Below are 21,597 nucleotides of genomic sequence, written 5' to 3'. Positions count from 1 at the left end.
TTTTAATAATTTCTTTTACTACAAATTAATTTTAGACTAAAAATAAAAATTAATTTCACAATGTAACGTGGTACATTTTCATCATCCACTGTTGAATTAACCGTTTTCTTATTAGTTATGTCTTAAAAGTGCAAAGTAAAAGAAAAGTGGTCCAAAATATTACAAACCAAACACCACTACAGATGAGTGAAGACATTGGACAGAATGAAGTACTTGTGCCAGAAAGAGGTTGGGATTTGCTTCATGGGCCCACATATTGGCCACGTGGCAGAGTTCCGTTTCATGCTGAACTCAACACGAGGACTAGAATTGGAAAACATTCGAACAGAAAACGGAAAGCAGAGAAGAAAGAAAGAAACTGCTCTCTCTGCTTCGGTTTCTCTCTTTAGGAGTTAATACGAACAAAATGAGGAAAAGTGCAAAACCCAAACTCCTAGTAAGAAAATCAACAGCAAAAGTTTGAAACTTTTTACAACACTCCATCTTTTCTGCCTTATAAAACGGTGTGAGGAGCTGTTTCATTTGAAAAACGCACACTCTTTGAAGAGGGTTTCATCATTCACGTGTCTCTCCCTTTTCTTCTGCTTGTTCTCTTCTTTTCTATTACGTTTTCTCTTCTCTTCTTGTTGTTTTCTGTTTGTTTCCCGAGAACAACGTGATTGGGTTTTTTCTCACTTCAAGACCTTTATCAGGCGGTGGTTGGTGTACTTTTGTGGGGTTGTCTGTTTATAAAGGACCCTGGCACACTTTCTTTTGATTCCACACTTGTTTCCATACATAAGATTTTAGTTTTAGAGGTAGAATGGAAGGGAATAAGCAAAAGGGTATCTCCTCTTCCTTCACTTCTGAGCTCTTTGGCTCCATCAAAGAGTCTCACCACCACCCTTCTTCTTCTGCTGCTGGTGGGATTTTTGGGTCCATTTTTTCTCCTCCGTCCAAGACCAAGGTGTGCTTTTCATTTCAGCACCTTGATTTCTGTTTTGATTCATCTTGTTTTACTTGTTGGTCAAATCAGTCCCTTTGTTTTGGTTTTCTGCATTTCATGGTTAAGTTTTATGATTGGTTACTGTCATGTGTTTGGTTGTAGTGTTAAAAGTCTGAGTTTTCTGCTAGGACATGTCTTTCACTGAGTTTATTTTCATTGGTGGAATTCAATCTCAGTTTAAATAACAAACCTGATCCCTCAATGAGCCTTTACACCTGAATGATTGAATTTAGATAGCTCTTGAAATACTTGATTGGATCATTGAGTTGAGTTGAATCATATATCATGTCTGTGTTCATTGTTCTTTGCATTTTTGAGTCATGCATAAACGGTTCTAAGATTTCTTTTGGGATTTCTTTCCTTCAATTTTAGGTGCTGGGGAGAGAATCTCTACGCTCTGAATTGAGCCGCAAAATTGCCAATGAAACCCGGAGCAACAAAATTGGTATTCAAGGTAGATACCTGGTATCAACCCTGGTTTTTACAGACTTGGTCATTACGTATAAATTTTGGTAACTTTTTAAGAGACAATTTTGAAAGTAAAATCATATAATGGTATATTTCTTGTTGGTGCAATTTTCCATTTTTCCTAAACTTTCCAAATTTTCCTTCTGCTGAATTGTCTGGTCCCTTGGTGGTTAGTGATCCGATTCCACTAGCCAACATCCTGTTCTCCAGAAATGATCATAAAAATATCTGTTTGTAGATTTATTATTGAGTTTGGCACCATTGAATTTAGCTGGTTAAGATTTTGCTTACATTGAATGTGATATATTCTATGTAGCCTAAATCTACAGGACCAACTTTTCAATACAGTGTTTCTTTTCAAATTATTCCTTTATCTCCAAGTTGGTATGCCTTATCCTTCCAATCAATGCAGATGACTTCTCCAAGGGAAGTAGTAGCAAAGCTCAGAACAGTGTGAATAAGGATATGAGTTCCATCTATCAGGATCAGAGAGTTCAACCGTGTCACCTTAGTTCATCAATTTACTATGGGGGCCAGGACATTTGTCCTAGTCCTCAGAGTACCCATAATGAGGGATTCAACTCTTTGGTGAGTTGCACTATACTTATTATTTTTTGTTCTTATACTACAGGGTTAGCCTCTATTGGTCACAGGTTCAAATTCTGAAACTCACTGGGAATCTTATCTATTGGATCTCCCAATTTATAATTTTATTCATACTAGATGTGTGTGTATATACTTGTAAACACCATTCACTGAACTTATGCTCTAATTCATGTATAATTAAATTTGAGAGACAGTTCCTACAAAGCCGAAAATTGCCTCAATGATGAATAAGAGTGTATCTTATTTTGGCAGGTTAAGATCATGATGCAGCTTATACACCCTATCTAGATTATTGTGATTAAAAATATGCAGATGATTATGACTAAGAGATCACGATGATGTCGATAAAAATATTGAATTATATTCCTATTCTATTTTGTTGATTGTTGTTTTCTGGTATGAATAAAGTTTAACATAATCCTTTGTTTATCAGTACCAGAATGATGTCGGAGATGATGATTCAGAACTTGCTTCAAGAGGAAATTGGTGGCAAGGTGCGTTATGATATCTTCTTTGTCTAATATTTGTTGTCTGAAAATATGCATATGAATTGTACAGGTCTGTCATTATTGTTCTGATTCTTTTGCTGTGCTAACTTTCTATCCACAGGGTCTCTCTATTATTAAGATCACCCTTGCAAAGGCATGCACTCCTCAAGGTATAGATTATCTTCTGGAACCAATGGTGAAATGACATTCTTAGAATAGTGTTTCATTCCTTTTTCAATTTAGATTAAGTCTTTGGAATTTGGAAAAACAAAGAAGAGGGTTGTTCTGAAGGGTTTGATTCGTCATACGAATTCATGTACCACACCGTAGCCTCTTCACCAACCCACAAGCTTAAGAGTACAGAGGTGAATAGTGTGAACAGATAATATAACTTTTTGTATTTCATTGGTGTTTTCAATGAAAATACAATCTTTCTAAATAATTTTATAATAAACTTCTCAAATTCTATCTTCTTTCTCATAAAAGCTATAGTATAATAATTTCTATTAGCTGCCTAAGATTTCAGCATCTCATGATTCTTATCTATTTCTGAATTATACATACAATTATTGATACATATTATCTTTCTTTCAGGATTCTAGTCATATTTCTTGTTCTATCATTTGTTATTAATCAATTGAACGCATATTGCAGGTACATAGCAGGATAGTTTAGTAGTGTAGTGGACAGCAATTGGCTTTGACAGAATCATCAGAGTCTATTATCATGTATGTTTCTTTTTTTATAAGTCATGCTAAGTCATGCTGTTGGAAAAAGTTATATTGGAATTGTAAGCATTATCAGCTACTCTGGTGTGGCTGAACCTGTGCAATTATTTACTTTAATGGAAGAAGCTCTTTACTTGCTTCACGTCTATATTAGTACTTCAGCTATGAATTATTTGTCTAAATTAGATTTTACTAAGATGAGATCTAACCAAAAGATAGCAACTAAAGTATGTTTGGTACTTTATTAATCAGTAGATATAATTTCAACTAAGAAAATAATCTTTTTGACCATCCACAACATTTTAGCTAGCACCTTCTTTTAACTGATTTTAAATATGATCTCAGAGTTATTTTGAATCAGTATTTATTAAGTTTATCATATGATCCGATGCATCGGATTTGCTATCAGACTGTTATCGAATACTCATAATATCGGATTCGCTATCGAACTGTTATCGAATACTCATAATATCGGATTCGCTATCGAACTGTTATTGAATACTCATAATATGGGATCCACTATCGGACTGTTATCGAATTACTCATATGCATCTATCAAATTACTCATGCATTTACGATGCATTGCATTTACGAGTAGTAACTTTCCCTAAATATAAAAGTCATCTATGATTTTATATCCTGATATGTAGTTTTACTATAAAGGAACAGTTCTTTATGACAGTCAATCATCAATTTAAACGTCTCTCACATGTGCAAAAAACTTGCGTGCACTAGAAAGTTTCGTGAAGCATTGAAAAAGAGAAAGAGAGTGAATTGAGATTCTGTGATGCACAGTGCAAACCGCTGCTTTGAGAGATTGTGTGGCCCAGCAAGCATAATAATTAACCAACTGATGTATTCAGCTTCTTATCTTAGCTGATAAAGACTTGTAGTCACGGCATATATATATTCAAAATCTGACCCGTCACCTTCACCTATCTTTATCCTTATCCATCAACAATGGGGACAAACAAAGCCTCTTCACTGACCATTTGGGCTCTTTGCTGCTTTGTCTGCTCTTTCGTTTCTTCTTTAGCTGTCACCTCTCTCCTCATTCAAGATTTTATCTTTCTTTTCTACTTTTTTTTATTCCTTTCTTCTTACCTATAATGTCAATGGACAAAAAGAGTCAAAGATATATACTGGTTCAAAAATGTTTATAATATCTTAAGGATCTCCAACACACTCATTTATTCACGTAGAGAGTAACAGTTCGTCCGTAAGACAACATATTGTGGGTGATCTGATAACAATCTTGCGTAAGACAACATATTATGAATGATTTGATAATGGTCGTACGAATGACAACATATTATGAGTGGTTCGATAATGGTCGTGTGAAGGATAACATATTATGGGTGATCCGATAATGGTCGTGTGTCGGATACCATATTATGGATGGTCACATAATGATCTGGATGGCCTGATAAACTCAACAACTTCTTGCTAGGATAGACTCAAAATGGGTCTGATACCATATCATAAAATAGCTCTGTTTTATTTTATAATATAATTTGACCAATATAATTCTAAAATTATTTAGTTTTAAAAAAAAATTATTTCTTTCTTTCATTTGTAGTATAGTAAAGCTATCAACTTAACAACGTTAATGTTGAAACTATTATCATAACTCCCTCTTCACTCACTTCACTTCTTCTATGTTTGACAGAAAACACCCACACTCTTCATACCCGGAACACACAACACCAAATACCACTCACCCATGTGTTCACTATTAGATTGGATTCATGAGTTTTTCTGTAAACCTTTAAGATAAAAAAAAATATGAATAACACATAAAGTAAATTTTTTACAATCTAAAACTAACTTATAAAAAATTTACACTACAAAAAATTATTAAATAATAATTAAATTTAAGTACAAAAAATAATTAGTTATTATATTAACTAAATTAAATATTAATTTAGAGACTAAAAAATTATTCATATTTAAAGTGATTTCTATTATTAATAAAGATTTATAAAATAATTTTTAAATTTGTATCTAAATTAGTTACCTAAGTTTTAGGGATTAATATTTTAAATTTTAAATTATTCTTTAAATAATTAATAAAGAATAAATTAGAATATAAAGTAATAAGTTAACTAAAACTTTAGTAGTTAATGGTTAAATACCAATTTAAAAATTATTTTATAAATTTTTATTAATAATAGAAATTACTTTAAATATCAATAACTTTTAAATTATAAAATAATCTTTAATTTAATTAAATAGTAATTAATTATTTTAGTTTTTAAAACTAGTTTCTATTTAATAATTTTTTATAGTGTTATTTTTTTTTTTAGAAATCATATAAAACTACTCTTACAAACTTACGAAGAAACCAAATTTATTTTCTTCCTATTTTTTTTTAAAAAAGAACTTTGGGTGAAAAAAATCGTTCAAACATATCTTAAAATATTTATAACATATTTTATTCCACTTGCTTTAACAAAAGCAACAACTTTTAAGAATAAACTTGATTGATTTGCTTCATGATAAATTTGTTTTCAAACACTCACTTAATTTAAAGTGAATTTTATTAGTAATGTATTAATGTTCCCTGATGATAAATATTTTTTTATATTTGTTGATTGAATTCCTTTACGATAGAAACAGAGGAAAAGGTATATATATTAATAGAGTAAACAATTTAAGAAACATTAAACGTTACACAAGTGCAGATTTTATTCAGGAAGATCAACAGTAGTAGAGTGTTGCTAGCCATTATTGATCAGAATGTTACATGGAGAATGAAATATAGTTTTGCAGTGACACTTGTAATTAACAGCTTTTGTGATTTGATGCCCCAGTTCATCCTTCTTTTCAGTACAAACTTAAGGCAGAGTGTAAGCTGCAAAAATCAGCAAATATCTTTTAGTTATGAACCCCCATTTAGATCAAGAAAAAGATTATAAAACATAACAAATTAAAATTTAAGTATATATGTATATTGGGTGTTTTTTTCAATTACAGTTCATAATCCTTGAAGCTCTTATTTTGATTAAGAACAACATAACAACAATGAAACATGAAACATGTATCACTATAACAAAATCATTCAATATAAACTAATTTTAATTTTAGATAAAAAAATAATTAGTTACTATATTGATAAAATTAAATACTATTTTAGAGATTAAAAAAATTATTAATATCTAAATTAGTTTCTATTATTGATAAACAATTTTTAAATTAGTATATAATTAGATACCAAGATTTTAGATACCAACTTTAGAATTTAAATAATTGGTTGCTAAAACTTAGATAGTTAATTAGATACCAATTTAGAAACTATTTATCAATAATAGAAACTAATTTAGATACTAATAATTTTTTAATCTTTAAAATAATATCTAATTTAGTCACTATAGAAATTTATAATTTTTTGTCTCTAAAATTAGTTTCTATTTAATGATTTTATGAGACTCAGACACTCCTATTTTTCGAACACACAGATCGGACACTGAGGTGAAATGTCCAATTTAAAAAATATTTATTGGATTTTTTACAATTCTAGTACAGTTCTAATAGATTTTTTTTAAATACATTAATTTTTTAAAAACTCAAATTTGTTGTATAAATTTTAATTATGCTTGTAATCATAAGGAACAAATCCTTTTGAACCAGTCATAAAAAAACATCTTTCTTCTGAAACATACTTGTGTACATAAATTCTTATTGTCAATTTATATAATTCATAATTATATAATATATAGATCTGTGTACTCGTGTTCCACATATTTTTGAAGATTATACATATTTTCGTTTTTGAAGATTATACATATTTTCGTGTTTGTGTGAGTTTATACTAAATAACATGTATCCAAGTTTTGTTCTAGTTTTATTTATATTAAATTGTAAACTTAAACATCTTATCCTTTTAGTGTTTAACTTAGAGAACTCAAACTAATACCAAAAAACAAGAGAAGATCATATAAAATATACTTACGTCCACACTTGTAACCAACAGGGCGAGTAGAAAGGTTGCAGCGTTTTGGGATGGTTACGGCAACCTTAGGGTCAGCTCCAGATAACTTGGCTGTGTTGGAAAGCATAACAGCACACAGACAACTAGGGTTCTTGCCAAGTTTCTGGACCTGAGCACAGCAACTTGAAGAAACTTTAGCATTTTCATCTTGTGCTGCAGAGGCACAAGGAATAAGCTTCAGTGCTTCATTATCTGGGGTAGTAGACCTCCCACATTCTCCTGCACCTGCCACTCTATGAATCTCTGAAATGCTTACAAAGACTAGAAGGCCAAGGAGGCAAAAACCCTTTGTGTAAGCTTCCATTTTTCTGAATCAGTGTGACAACACCTTGCTCCTTATGGCATTTTATAGCTCAACAAGCACCCAAAGGTGCTTTGTCCAGTCACCCATGTTGTGTTAATGGAGATGGCACTGGGACAAAAGTGAGTGTCTTATTGCACACTTTGCTATATAAAATAATAACTTATCTGAAGTCCGAATACATTAAGGTTTCTTTGTGTAAGAAATCCCATTTTGTTGCTTGTGTGCGTCTAGATGGTGCATCTCACATTCTAGTTTTGTCCGGTTTGCATCCACCTAATTTTGTCATATATTTATTCAATGTTTCTCTTAGGCAAGAAGATGTGGGTGACACGAGTCTGATGAACCCAATGTCATATTAAACAGTAAAACTTAAATCTAATTCAATTTCATAAAACTGATTCATATTAAACAGATTCATATTAAATAGTAAAACTTAAATCTAATTCAATTTCATAAAACTGATTCGATAAAAAGATTTAGTTTTTTAGTCTAAAGTGGCTAAGTGTTTAAAAAATATTTTATGGATTAGTTAGAAGTGACTACGTTTTTAATCAATACTGTCACGAGTTAGATAAAAATGACTACGAGTCAAAAAAATACTTGTGTTGTAACTTGGGTTATGAGAACTCACGGTAAAACCTTATAGTCAATGTCATCTTTTGAGTAAAACCTTTGACAACAAGTTGGGTCTTGTAATGTTTATATTTTCATAAGAGACATGTTTAGTCTTAAAGACCCATTTACATCCAACTCTTTTGCATCATTTTGGAAATTTCATAAGGTCTCATACATCATTTTGTGCCAATGATTTAAGATCATTTTTCATTGCATCTAATCATTTATCAGAATTATCACCATTGATGGCTTCTGAAAATGAAATTGGATCATTATCAATGCCTAAGTCTTTTTCTGAATCTTTTAAATAAACCACATAATCATTCAAAATAACATATCTTAACATTAATACTATAGGTTCATTTTTAATCTTGAGATCATTAATATATTCTTCTTCTTCATCATCATCATTGTGTGGTTCAACAACATGAAGAACAACAATTATTGAAATAAAAGTACGAGTTAAAGGAACTTGTACTCTAACTTGCTCACAATTCGTGAAGTTTCACTCACAATGGTTTCACCATTATCAATGAATCGAACATTTTCAGTTTCAACAATTCTAGTACCATGGGTAGGACAATAAAACATATACCCTTTTGACTTTACTAAATAACCAATGAAATATCTACTAATTGTTCTTGCATCCAGTTTTTTTTCTTGTAGATTATATATTATAATTTTCGCTTGACAACCCCAAACATGTAGGTGTCTCAAACTGGATTTCCTACATGTTCACAATTCAAAAGGTATCTTTTGAATTACCTTACTAGGAACCATGTTCAACAAATACATGGTCATTTTTAAAGCATACATCCACAATGATATATGTAAAGATGAATTACTTAACATGCTCCTAACCATATCTATTAAGGTTCGATTACGCCTTTCTGACACACCATTTTGTTGTGGTCTACCTAGCATTGTGTTTTGAGCACAAATACCTCGTTTCTCAAGGAACTTAGCAAATGGATCATCATAATTTCCAGAACATTCACCACCTTTATCTAACTTAAACAACTTTCACCTTTGTGTCTAATTTCCTTTCGACTTTATTTATACAAATTACCAAGACATTCACTCCTTGAGATGGACATAACCATAATGTGAAAAATAATCAATAAAGATGATAAAATACCTTTCTATATTGAAGGAATTTACATCAAAAGTTCATTTCAACTAAGTTTAAATTTACTTTGTTAAGATATCATTTGGTTCTTTACATGATCGTAGTGACAATTAAGGAAACTTTATATATGTGGTCCTGTGATGATAGTAACAATTGCGACAACTTTATAAATGTAGACTAATATGGAAAAATAAAGTAAAAACTTATGTCATGTGATGTAGAATGCAATGAATATCATATTTAAGGACCAGAAATTTGTTACCCAAATCATATACTCATAAATTTGTAATCCTTCTATCAGTATTTGAAACTAGAACCACATCAATTTTTATACTGTCAACTAATTATGAACTATCATATTATTAGAAATAACTAAGTTTTAAATTAACTACTTTAAATCTCATACTTAAAATGCTATCAACTTGTTGACAATATAAATCTTTTATGGTGACAGTGTATTATAACTAAAATCGATGATAATGGTCAATTAAGATCCTTTCCCTCTAGCCATGCCCGATCCAGTACATTGAGCTTAACATCTTCTGTGCAATCACTTGACTCCATTTCTGTTTCAAATGCTGGCACTTCGTCAAATGTTTTTAATGTTGGAACAAACTTCTCCATTGGACAGAAGACATAGTTCTTTTCTTTCCTCTCAGTGCTGCCAAAATCAGTCGAAACTTTACTAACTCCTACTCCTCTTTGGGGAAGGTTGCTTCTGTTGATGAATGGTGATTTGGCTCCCTTTGCAGGGCTAACACATCGTGCAGGAGAAAAGCTTTGTTTTGGGCAAGGCCTTGAGTATGGAACTGAAATGCTCTTGTGTGCAATTACACCAACTTTTGAGAGAGATGAGAATGAATCAGAATGTTTAGTCAAGTCATCAACATAGATCACATCATCAATCCGTGCAACAATGTTGGATGCCAAACTCTCTAGTACTCGTGAGTAGCTCTCCAGAATGGATTTTCCAACATCCTAGAAAACAGACAAATTCTTAAGTCTGAGATAAAATGTTCAACACTCAACAAATAACAAGAGACTTAAGACATTATTTACCACAATTAAAACCCTGTGCAGGGACTAAAACAAGTCAAATAACATTATTATTTATGAGTGGTAGTATGTTGACAACCTACAGCAGATTATAATTGGAATGAAAAATAATTTGTTAAGATGTGAACCTCATGTGAATCACAACGCGAAGAGATGGAATAATTTTGAAATTATATTGTATAATGTATTTCACATGTAGGAACTAAAAGACCTAAAAGAAAATATTTAAGACATAGAAAGACCTGAAGAAGGAGAATGATAAATATAACTAGATTACCTTGTTGCATTGGATTTTGCTCATATCTAAGGTTGTTTGTGGGAGACTGGGGAAACGTTGCTTCAAGGAGAGCAAAAGGCTTTCTGCTTTTTCTGCAAGAGTTTCATTCTTGTCTCCCTCAACAATCAGATCCCTGAACATTTCCCATGATGATTTTGAATTATTTCTTGTAGTGCGACCTGTAGGCCTAGAGTTGTTCTTTTTACGCCAAATATAAATGGAAGCCTCTACACTGTTGGCAATCTCTATGGCTTGATGTTCAGATGATAAATCAAGGCAAGATAGCAGGCACTCAGGAGAAAAATTGTCTGTTGTAATATATCTGTAAATCACATCCCCCATGCTGGCTCTTGCAGTCTGGAAAAAAGGGTTGTATCAGAAATTTTAGTTGTGAGCTTGGAAGAACTGATGCTCATTCAGGTTTGTAAAGGTAATTTTTTTGAACTCTTCTGAATTAATTTAGATGAATAGTTAAGATTGTGATTTTTTTTTTATCAACAAGAAAAATAAATAAATATGAATCACTTTAAGAGTTAGACCCTTGAACAAACAGCCTATAAAATTTCAAACAAAAACAGAAGCCCCTCGCAAACAGCAGAAAAAAATCACCTACCCAATCTAATATAAATCACTTGTTTTTAATTGAAAACATGCAAACCAATTAAAAAAGAAAAACAATTGTGACATAAGGTGTATGATAAGTTTATTAAAAGGTGCTTAATCAAACTGTTTAACCAAATGCACACAAGTCATTAGTATCTTATATATGATGCTTGAATAAATAGGGAATGAACATCCACATTATACCTTGGGGAGAGAGTCCATGTAAGTATCAGGAATCTCCATTTCAGCTAAAGCAGTGCTGTTAATGGCCATCACAGCTTTTAATATCTGGTTTGTGCAATCCCTCTTGTGCTGTAACTGCTTTCTTGAATTTTCATGGAGACCACTGGGAGGGACTTGAGGTACAGGAAGCCACCACTTCTCCTCTAGTCGCTGAAGAGCTTGGCGAAAAGAAGATGAACCGTCTGAATCAGGGGCCACAACCCCTTGGTCCACATACCTGAACTCTGGATCCACAAAACTATCTAGTATTTCCTTTGAAAAGAGAAAATGTTTTAGAATGTGCTATTTCTAGAAAGTGGATCAATGTGCTATAAATGCTGTAAAATCTTACAAGAAGCATGTTATCTAATTTTCGTAGAGCTGGCAGATTGACATAAAGATCTGAGCGAGGTCTACAAGTCATGACCTGATTCACATGTGAAAATAAACAGTCTTAACATCAAGAACTATATATTCCTTATTTGGTAGAAAGGTTAATCAATCCAAGAACAAGAAAAAGGATCATTTCTCCTGGGTCCCTCATGATCTTATCTACTGCAAGAGGCAGACTCCGAAGATATTGCATAGAGCATGCAATGTCTGATCAAGATGACTATCTTAAACATGGAGGGATTAGCACATTTTGAACTGATACATGTAAATCTAATCTTAAAAAGTGTAGAAGGCAAAAGAAACACATAGTTATAACCAATACATGCATCAAACAGCTACATAAATCAACAGCAAAATTGTTTTTCTAAGTAGTATTTGTACCTCAAGCTTGCTTCCATCAGGAAATGTTTGCCATGTAGGCTTCAATTCAACAATATGATCACTGACACCAAGAAGCCACTCCATCTCTCTTCGCCACATTGCTTTCTTCTCTGATGTCAAAGGTTCCAACCTCCAAAGTTGCCCAAATAGGGTAGCTAGAGATTCAGAAAATGTTTGGTTAGCTATCAGAACTTCAGATTCAAGTATGAATTGCAGTTCTTAAAATTCACTTCAGCAACCTTAATCAAGAAACTGCTTCATGATACATACCACATAGATTTGTGATGGCATTGGATATAGCCAAGGCTGTGGGGACTCCATTTCCCGAACCTGACATATCTTCTCCAAGTAACAATTTTGCAAACCTCTCCTTCATCATTTCAAGCTCTAGCTCTGAGAACCAAAATCACATTAGAGAACATAATATGCTGATATCATAAGCCAGGAGCCCCCCATTGTAGAAATGAAACTTAAATTATGAAAACCTCTAGCATTGAATCAAGTAGAACAAAACTAAGTCTAGCATATGATAAGTCACAGGCTTGAAATCCTGCTCTCTCTTTGGAGTAAGATAGATTAAACTTTTTCTGCAAGTTTAGCTTTTCCTGTCTTGACTCATACCACTAAAATTATGTAGTATGTACATAACAAATTAAATTTGAATACCTGGTATTGGTAGCACAGGAACTTGCTCCTCAAAAGTCTCATTACCCATGTCCTTTTTCTCTGCATCTTTACTTCCACATGGACTGGTACAGTGGGATTCAGAGATTTCCTGAACCGGCCACCCTATTGATGTTGATGAAGAGGAATCCTCAGCACTACCTTGACTCTGACCATCAAGTTCTGTCATCTCAGATGACAGATGCTCAGAGCTGGAACTGCTCTCCCCACCTTTGTCTTCAATCAAATCAGCAATATTCTTATCGTTGCGACCATTTTCCCATTCCTTGTCTCCTTCAACACCATCATTCTTCTCAATCAAAACCTCACCTTTCATTGCTGCTTACCCTTTTTCACAAAACAATGCACATATACTGCTAGAAAACAGTGTTGTTTGTTTGTTACCAACGTGCAGAGTACTTCTCATGCAAGACCCTTTAGAAAGTTGTGAAATTTAGAGGTAGTTGAGACACCAAGAACCTCAAAATGGATTGGATTAATGGGAATGATAAGGCACACCAATGGGACACCTTGCTTCGGCTGCTGATAGTGGTGTTTGTTGTCGAGTTTGTGCTCCTTGTTTGGTGAAAGAACCTTTCATAAGTTCTCAACAGTGTCTGATAGTGAAGGCAGATAGATACAGTGATGATGATGGACCATTTTGTGGGCTATGTTTGTTTGCTTACTTATACGTGAGGGATGAAAGTGAATCCAATCATAATTAGTTCTGAAGATTGCTCAAATCACGTGAATATAAGAGACACATCAGAAGCTATTCTTAAATCCATGTAATACAGAACGCTCCCCCTTAGATTCCCCATGACTCCATAATATTCCTGATTCAACATTTTATAGAACTTCATCAGAATATGTATTCTCAGTATAAAGTTTTTTCACAGTCATTCATTCGACCATGTCCTGTGCTTTTTTACACATTAAAAACAGCTGATTTAAATGGGAGGAAAAATTCTTGGAAGGAGTAAATTTTCATCCATTGTACTTTTAGAAATCAAATTATCATTTATTTTACAATGGTTTTTAATCAATTCTGAATGTAATTTACACACTAGAAATCAAAATAAACTCTATTTTATAATAGAAAAGCTTAAGAAGAACGTAAAATGAAGTCAGGTAATTTTAATTGATTTATTTAAAGAATGGAAAGTTGGTAGGATTAATATAAATGTATGATTTTATTTTACTTTTAATTTGAAAATTTTGACATTCTATATTTCCTTATCTAGAGAAATTTATGCATTCAAACATAACAGACATAATTAATTGAGAATTTCTGTCTATGAATTTGACCTTACCAATTATTGTTGCACGTAAGGTTGTGTCTTCAGTTTGCTATGCCTCCGCTCCAGTATGTCACATCCACTTATTCTAGATCAATGCTGAATTCAAGTAAAGACAAAGAAGTGAAATGACAGAAAGGGTAAGGGAATGAAAGTTGCATAAATATATTGTGATATACTATATATTTATATATATTATCATAAAATAAAATGTTTTTATCTTAAATTTTGAATATATTTTCTCATGTTAAAATTGTCAATATGTAGAATTATATAATTAGTGATTCGATAATGTTGAATAACAATGATCTTTGATTAATCTAACAAATTTGTATTAAGTATTAAGATAGATTTTAAATGATTTTGATATTATATTAATTTTTTTTAAATTTAATTTAATATTATAAAATTGGTTTATAAAGTGATATTTACACAATTTTTTTTTTATTTCTAAATCATTAAAAACTCCAACACTATTAAAAGGCTATTTTGGGAATTATGTGCAGAGTTAGAATTGATTTACAGGATTTGTGGTTTGTAAAGGGTGAAAGGGGCCACAGCAATGTGTTGTGAAGAAGGGATATTTCTGTCTTCTAGTTCTTTAAATCACATGGGGAGTTTCAAGAATCAGAAACCCATTTTGGCTTTACAGAAAATAATTTTCTTTTTTAAAGGAATAAAACTCATCAAATTGTAGTAACATGTATCTATCTAGTATCAAAAATGATAGTTTGAAAATTCTTAAATTTTTGTATAAAATTTTTAATATGATAAATTTAAAAATAAATATATATGATAAAAGTAAATGATAATTATTAAAATAATAATATTAAAAGTTGTAATATGATTATATAAAAAATTGGAATTATCAAATTGTATCATATTATCATTCAGTATTATTTTGTTTTTTTTTTTCTTTGTTTCACTTACTATGGTTTTGTTCACTTATGGTTTGACCTGGCAGAAACGTTTTCTGCCTACGTTATTTTGTTTTCAAAAACGAAAAGCGTTTATTTCAGTTTTTATAAATGATCAAAAGTTTAAACAATATAAAATCTGATTAAAATTAAACTATTTTAAACAACTTTCAAGAAAGATAAACTGTTATCTTAATAAAATTATTTTTATAATTAATTCATCAATTTTATTAATGATTAATGAGATGGTTCGTTTGTAGTTATTTGAAAAGGTTTTTTTAATAAAATAAGTCAACTCTATTTTTTTTTATCTAATATGCTTGTTTATTAAGAATAAGTAATTTTCTATTTGCTTTAAGAAGTAAATCCTACATATTCTTTAAATAAGTGATATTGTCAATTGTTTATTATTTTAACAAATTCAGTATCCGTAGGAAAAAAAAAACTTATTGATCAAACTCTGAAGTCTTTTAGCATCCTGTTTTATCATACAAAACCCAATCTTAAAATCTAATTTTTAAAATATCCAAATCCAGTTTTACTCAAACAAATGTATTGCTGGTGATTTTTCATAAGAATTAATAAATATAATTAAAATATTTCACATTATAAACTATTTTAATAAAAACTACTTAAAAAGAATTGAACAATTCGTTGAAGGTCATCATTTCAAAGTTAATGGTCATTTTTTTTCCAGACACAATGCAAGATAACATGTTTAACTGAAAGGGTAGAATCATTATGAAATGATAAGGAAAAAAAATAAAATTTTATTGGTAAAAGAAAAACATAGGTGTTTAGATGTGATCAAACTTTTATACATAACAATCATCTTAATAAAATCAAGCAACATCATCTGGTAAACAATCAAATAAGCATCTGATAAACTTAAAACAGATAACTTATTTTTAATCGAAAACTGAAAGTCTAAATAACAATCTGAAAAAAAAAAAAACTGAAAAAACTTTGCAGAAACTTATGGAGTTAACCAAAAATCAAAACTTAAAAAGAGATTAGTTTAAGATTAAAGAGTTGCAGTTGAGATCTCATGATAAATAAGCTATAATAGTTTGTGACTTACCTTACAAGGCTAGGTTGAGTCTCCAAATCACAATTTTCTGGTTCATCATAATGGTGCCGGTTGTTCCAACTTAACTTGCAGAACCCAAAAGCTTCTACCAAAGACCAGCACAACAACTGGGTTGGTGTGGATTAAAAACTTGAGACACTTGAGAGGGAAAAAGAAAACTTTAACATAAAATAATTGAGAACTTTCTTGCTTCTCTGTTCATTGTTTTGTTTATTTATTATGCAGATTTTTAAAAATGGGTGATTAAGATAGACTCTAGTTGGTGTTTTAAAATAAAAAGAGTTATTATTTGAAGATGTTCATTTATTATCCTATTTTAAATATTTATGTCTTTAATTCTATTAAATATTTAACTTGACTAGTCTGTATAAGAACAACTAATATTGTTAAACAAATTAATATTAAAATTTAATGCTAACTTAATGTATTTCTTTCAAAATTTGAATGTAAAATTAGTAAATGCACAACTTCCTAAATTTGTCCTCTTGCATCTCTTTTTATGTGCTCTTTTAATATTCTTTTTAAGAAATTAAAAAATGTAAAATTATTCGTTATAACATCTCCGGTTACTTACTTAATAATTATATTATATAATTTATAAATTTACAATATTCTATTACAAAATATTAAGCATTTATATAAGAATTTTTAAATAAATACATTAAAAGAAAATGATTTTTTTTTTTATGTTAACACTTCAACTTCTTACTACTGAAATTCATTACATGTAATTTTTACTCTAATGTAAAACACGATCATCACATATTAAAAAAAAACAATCATCACAAGAAAACATGATAAGCGAGATTTTAAAACTTTCAATATTATTAGAGTCAAATAATCTAATCACAAACATATGAATCATCACATTTCATCCATTTCCATGTAGGAAACAACCAAGTGTCTACAAATATCCCATGTTCAACATTATTTATGCCAGAAATTCACTGACATGTACACATAGGCACTTGATTATACTTCTAGAAGACTTGTACATTGAATTAAACTCAAAGAATTACATTTGTCATACTACTCTTGTTGTGAAATGTCTCGAAACAACCACATATAAACACATAAATTCATCAATCTCGTATGACATGGTTCATCCACATAATCTGCTTTGATTAATTATTTTTCAAATACACACAATGACAAATGTCTGGTAAAAATTTCAGACCAAGAGATCGAAGGAATAAGGCATAGTAAGTCCCAGACTGAGAGTGAACAAAATTGGATTTTCGAAAACAAAACGTCCTGTCTTTTCTTCCCTATATCTCCTTTTTGTGATTTGTTTATGAACGTGCCTCCTTAACTATGTGCAAAAAACATATGAAAGTATTTGTGTGAGTTTTTCCAACGCAATATGGACGAAAAATAAAATTGCAGAAAGTAGGGCGAAATTTCACAAATTTTGGTAGATGATAGCCTTGGTTTGCACAAAATTTTCGAAAAATTCTCCCGAAATAATTATTTGATGAAATTCCACGTAAGAATCTCGACTGATTTTGGGACAGAACGTGGCAAATTTCAAGTCAAAAAGATGAGTATTCACCTAGGAAAAGAGTCGAACAGTTTCACAAACAAATGAACCTTCCTTTCAGCCCTAACAGTGATGAATAAAACATTTATTGCAAACCTTGTGGGACGAATTTGGGGCTCAAATGTCAGCCAAAACTCAATACACACAATGACGAATGTCTGATAAAAATTTCAGACCAAAAGACCGAAGGAATAAGGCGTAGTACGTCCCAGACCAAGAGTGAAAAAAATTGGTTTTCCGAAAACAAAACGTCCTGGCTTTTCTTTCCTATATCTCCTTTTTGTGATTTTTTTTATGGACGTGCCTCCTTAGCTGAGTGCAAACCACATATGAAAGTACTTGTGTGTGTTCTTCCAATGCAATATGGACGTATAATAAAAATTCAGAAAGTAAGGCGAAATTTCACAAATTTTGGTAGAGGATAGCCTTGATTTGCACAAAATTTCTAAAAAATTCTCCCAAAATATTTTTTTGCTGAAATTACATGTAAGAATCTCAATTGAATTTGGGACAGAACGTGACAAATTTCAGGTCAAACGAATGAGTATTCACCAAGGAAAAAAGTCGAACAATTTTACACACAAACGACTTTTGCTTTCAGCCTTGGCAGTGATGAATAAAACATTTATTGCAAATCCTGTGGGACGAATATGGGGCTCAAATCTCAGCCAAAACTCAATACACACAATGACGAATGTCTGGTAAAAATTTCAGACCAAAAAACCGAAGGAATAAGGCGTAGTAAGTCCCAGACCGAGAGTAAACAAAACTGGGTTTCCGAAAACATAACGTCCTGGCTTTTTTTTCGTATGTCTCCTTTTTGTGATTTGTTTATGGACGTGCCTCCTTAGCTGGGAGCTAAGAACATATAAAAGTACTTGTGTGAGTTTTTCCAACGCAATATGGACGCAGAATAAAATTGCAGAAAGTAAGGTGAAATTTCACAAATTTTGGTAGATGATAGCCTTGGTATGCACAAAAATTCTTAAAAAATTCTCCCGAAATAATTTTTTTCTAAAATTCCACATAAGAAGCTCGATTGAATTTGGGACAAAACACAACAAATTTTAGGTCAAACGGATGAATATTCACCTAAGAAAAGAGTCTAATAGTTTCACACACATATTAACCTTCCTTTCAGCCTTGATAGTAATGAATAAAACATTTATTGCAAAATCTTATGGGACGAATATGGGGCTCAAATCTCAGCCAAAATTCAATACACAATGACGAATGACTGGTAAAAATTTCAGCTCAAAAGACCGATGAAATATGGTGTAGTAAGTTCCAGACCGAGAGTAAACAAATCTCGTTTTCCGAAAACAAAACGTCCTCACTATTTTTTCCTATATCTCCATTTTGAGATTTGTCTATGGACCTGCCTCCTTACTTGGGTGCAAACAACATATGAAAGTGCTTATGTGAATTGTTTTCAACGCAATACGGACCCAAAATAAAATTGCAGAAAGTAGGGGGAAATTTTACAAGTTTCGGTAGAGGATAACCTTGGATTGCACAAAATTTCTGAAAAATTCTCCCAAAATAGTTTTTTGCTGAAATTCCACGTAAGTATCTCCACAAAATTTGGGAAAGAATGCAACAAATTGAAAGTCAAATGGATGAGTATTCACCTAGGAAAGAAATCAAACAGTTTCACACACAAACGAACCATCCTTTCAGCCCTGGCAGTGATGAATAAAAAATTTATTGCAAATCTTGTGGGACGAATTTGGGGCTCAAATCTCATCCAAAACTTAGTAGACACAATGGCGACTGTCCGGTAAAATTTTCAGACCTAAATACACAAGGAGTAAAGCGTAGTGAGTCCCAGACCGAGAGTGAACGAAACTGGTTTTCCGAAAACAAAACGTCCTGACTTTTCTTCCTCATATCTTCTATGGACCTGCCTCCTTACCTGAGTGCAAACAACATATGAAAGTACTTGTGTGAATTTTTTTCAACGCAATACGGATTCAGAATAAAATTGCAAAAAGTAGGGCGAAATTTCACAAGTTTCGGTAGAGGATACCCTTGGTTTGCACAAAATTTCTGAAAAATTCTCCCGAAATAGTTTTTTCCTGAAATTCCAGGTACGAATCTCCACTGAATTTGGGACAAAACGCGACAAATTTCAAGTCAAACGGATGAGTATTCACCAAGGAAAGAAATCAAACAGTTTCACACACAAACGAACCTTCCTTTCAGTCCTGGCAGTGATGAATAAAAAATTTATTTCAAATCTTGTGGGACGAATTTGGAGCTCAAATCTCAGGCAAAACTCAGTAGACACAATGGCAATTGTCCGGTAAATGTTTCAGACCAAAATACCCAAGGAGTAAGGAGTAGTGAGTCCCAGACCGAGAGTGAACGAAACTGGTTTTCCGAAAACAAAACGTGCTGGCTTTTCTTCCCCGTATATTCTCTCTGGGATTTGTCTATGGACCTGCATCCTTACCTAGGTGCAAACAACATATGAAAGTACTTGTGTGAATTTTTTTTCAACGCAGTACTGACGCAGAATAAAATTGCAGAAAGTATGGCGAAATTTCACAATTTTGGATAGAGGAAGCCTTGGTTTGCAAAAAATTTCTGAAAAATTCTCCCAAAATAGTTTTCCCTGAAATTCCAGGTAAGAATCTACACTGAATTTGGCACAAAACGCGACAAATTTCAGGTCAAACGCATGAGTATTCACCTAGGAAAGAAATCAAACAGTTTCACACACAAACGAACCTTCCTTTCAGCCCTAGCAGTGATGAATAAAAAATTTATTACAAATCTTATGGGACGAATTTGGGGCTCAAATTTCACCCAAAACTCAGTAGACACAATGGCGAATGTCCGGTAGAAGTTTCAGACCAAAATACCCAAGGAGTAAGGCGTAGTGAGTCCCAGACCGAGAGTGAACGAAACTGGTTTTCCGAAAACAAAACGTCCTGGGTTTCCTTCCCCGTATCTTCTCTTTGTGATTTGTCTATGGACCTGCCTCCTTACCTGGGTGCACACAACATATGAAAGTACTTGTGTGAATTTTTTTTTTCAAAGCAATACGGACCCAGAATAAAATTGCAAAAAGTAGGGCGAAATTTCACAAGTTTCGGTAGAAGATATCACTGGATTCCACAAAATTTCTAAATTTTTTTCCTGAAATTCCAGGTAAGAATCTCCACTGAATATGGGACAAAACGCGATAAATTTCAGGTCAAACGGATGAGTATTCACGTAGGAAAGAAATCAAACAGTTTCACACACAAACGAACCTTCCATTCCGCTCTGGCAGTGATGAATAAAAAATTTATTGCAAATATAGTGGGACGAATTTGGGGCTCAAATCTCAGCCAAAACTCAGTAGACACAATGGCTAATGTCCGGTAAAAGTTTCAGACCAAAATACCCAAGGAGTAAGGCGTAGTGAGTCCCAGATCGAGAGTGAACCAAACCTGTTTTCCGAAAATAAAACGTTATGGCTTTTCTTACCTGTATCTTCTCTTTGTGATTTGTCTATGGACCTGCCTCCTTACCTGGGTGCAAACAATATATGAAATTACTTGTGAATTTTTTTCAACGCAATACGGGCCCAGAATAAAATTGGAGAAAGTTGGGCGAAATTTCACAAGTTTCGGTAGAGGATAGCCTTGGTTTGCACAAAATTTCTGAAAAATTCTCCCGAAATAGTTTTTTCCTGAAATTCCAGGTAAGAATTTCCACTGAATTTGGGACAAAACGCGACAAATTTCAGGTCAAACGGATGAGTATTCACCTACTAAAGAAATCAAACAGTTTCACACACAAACGGACCTTCCTTTCAGCCCTGGCAGTGATGAATACAAAATTTATTGCAAA

General features: G+C 32.2%; 3 protein-coding genes across 4 annotated transcripts; 1 reads left to right on the top strand and 2 right to left on the bottom strand.

The window, feature by feature from the left end:
- The first annotated feature begins 311 nt into the window (after positions 1-311).
- LOC137819307 (uncharacterized) lies at positions 312-3,417 on the top strand. 2 transcript variants are annotated; one of them, XM_068623107.1, is made up of 6 exons: positions 312-946; positions 1,358-1,439; positions 1,866-2,041; positions 2,493-2,553; positions 2,669-2,717; positions 3,202-3,417. In XM_068623107.1, the coding sequence occupies exons 1-5, from the start codon at positions 803-805 to the stop codon at positions 2,683-2,685; spliced, it is 480 nt and encodes a 159-aa protein (XP_068479208.1). In that variant the 5' UTR covers positions 312-802; the 3' UTR covers positions 2,686-2,717; positions 3,202-3,417. The 2 variants fall into 2 exon arrangements, 1 of the variants encoding a protein (XP_068479208.1); XR_011082268.1 differs by having other exon boundaries at positions 525-946; positions 2,669-2,912.
- Positions 3,418-5,883: 2,466 nt separating this feature from the next.
- On the bottom strand, positions 5,884-7,665 carry LOC137818223 (uncharacterized). Its single transcript, XM_068621512.1, has 2 exons — positions 7,228-7,665; positions 5,884-6,129 (listed from the first exon to the last, which is right to left on the bottom strand). The coding sequence occupies exons 1-2, from the start codon at positions 7,568-7,570 to the stop codon at positions 6,113-6,115; spliced, it is 360 nt and encodes a 119-aa protein (XP_068477613.1). The 5' UTR covers positions 7,571-7,665; the 3' UTR covers positions 5,884-6,112.
- A 1,889-nt stretch (positions 7,666-9,554) lies between these two features.
- Positions 9,555-16,402, bottom strand: LOC137818222 (rop guanine nucleotide exchange factor 7-like). The gene is made up of 9 exons (XM_068621511.1): positions 16,206-16,402; positions 14,223-14,306; positions 12,913-13,745; positions 12,517-12,639; positions 12,247-12,401; positions 11,825-11,899; positions 11,455-11,745; positions 10,648-11,004; positions 9,555-10,292 (listed from the first exon to the last, which is right to left on the bottom strand). The coding sequence occupies exons 3-9, from the start codon at positions 13,244-13,246 to the stop codon at positions 9,798-9,800; spliced, it is 1,830 nt and encodes a 609-aa protein (XP_068477612.1). The 5' UTR covers positions 13,247-13,745; positions 14,223-14,306; positions 16,206-16,402; the 3' UTR covers positions 9,555-9,797.
- Between the last annotated feature and the right edge of the window lie 5,195 nt (positions 16,403-21,597).

Source organism: Phaseolus vulgaris, chromosome 10 (genome assembly GCF_000499845.2).
Source record: "Phaseolus vulgaris cultivar G19833 chromosome 10, P. vulgaris v2.0, whole genome shotgun sequence".
Lineage (NCBI taxonomy): Eukaryota > Viridiplantae > Streptophyta > Magnoliopsida > Fabales > Fabaceae > Phaseolus > Phaseolus vulgaris.
The sequence above is the reverse complement of the archived record's forward strand: the minus strand, read 5'-3'. Positions and strand labels throughout refer to the sequence as shown.

What these genes read in the sequence shown, in the direction of transcription:
- LOC137819307 (XM_068623107.1), top strand. Translation starts at nt 803, where the DNA reads ATGGAAGGGAATAAGCAAAAGGGTATCTCCTCTTCCTTCACTTCTGAG. An exon ending in CAACAAAATTGGTATTCAAG is followed by an intron (nt 1,440 to 1,865) that starts GTAGATACCTGG and finishes CAATCAATGCAG; the next exon opens with ATGACTTCTCCAAGGGAAGT. An exon ending in ATGAGGGATTCAACTCTTTG is followed by an intron (nt 2,042 to 2,492) that starts GTGAGTTGCACT and finishes TTTGTTTATCAG; the next exon opens with TACCAGAATGATGTCGGAGA.
- LOC137818223 (XM_068621512.1), bottom strand. Translation starts at nt 7,570, where the DNA reads ATGGAAGCTTACACAAAGGGTTTTTGCCTCCTTGGCCTTCTAGTCTTT.
- LOC137818222 (XM_068621511.1), bottom strand. Translation starts at nt 13,246, where the DNA reads ATGAAAGGTGAGGTTTTGATTGAGAAGAATGATGGTGTTGAAGGAGAC. An exon ending in CTGATGGAAGCAAGCTTGAG is followed by an intron (nt 11,900 to 12,246) that starts GTACAAATACTA and finishes CATGTGAATCAG; the next exon opens with GTCATGACTTGTAGACCTCG. An exon ending in GCAAAATCCAATGCAACAAG is followed by an intron (nt 10,293 to 10,647) that starts GTAATCTAGTTA and finishes TCTGTTTTCTAG; the next exon opens with GATGTTGGAAAATCCATTCT.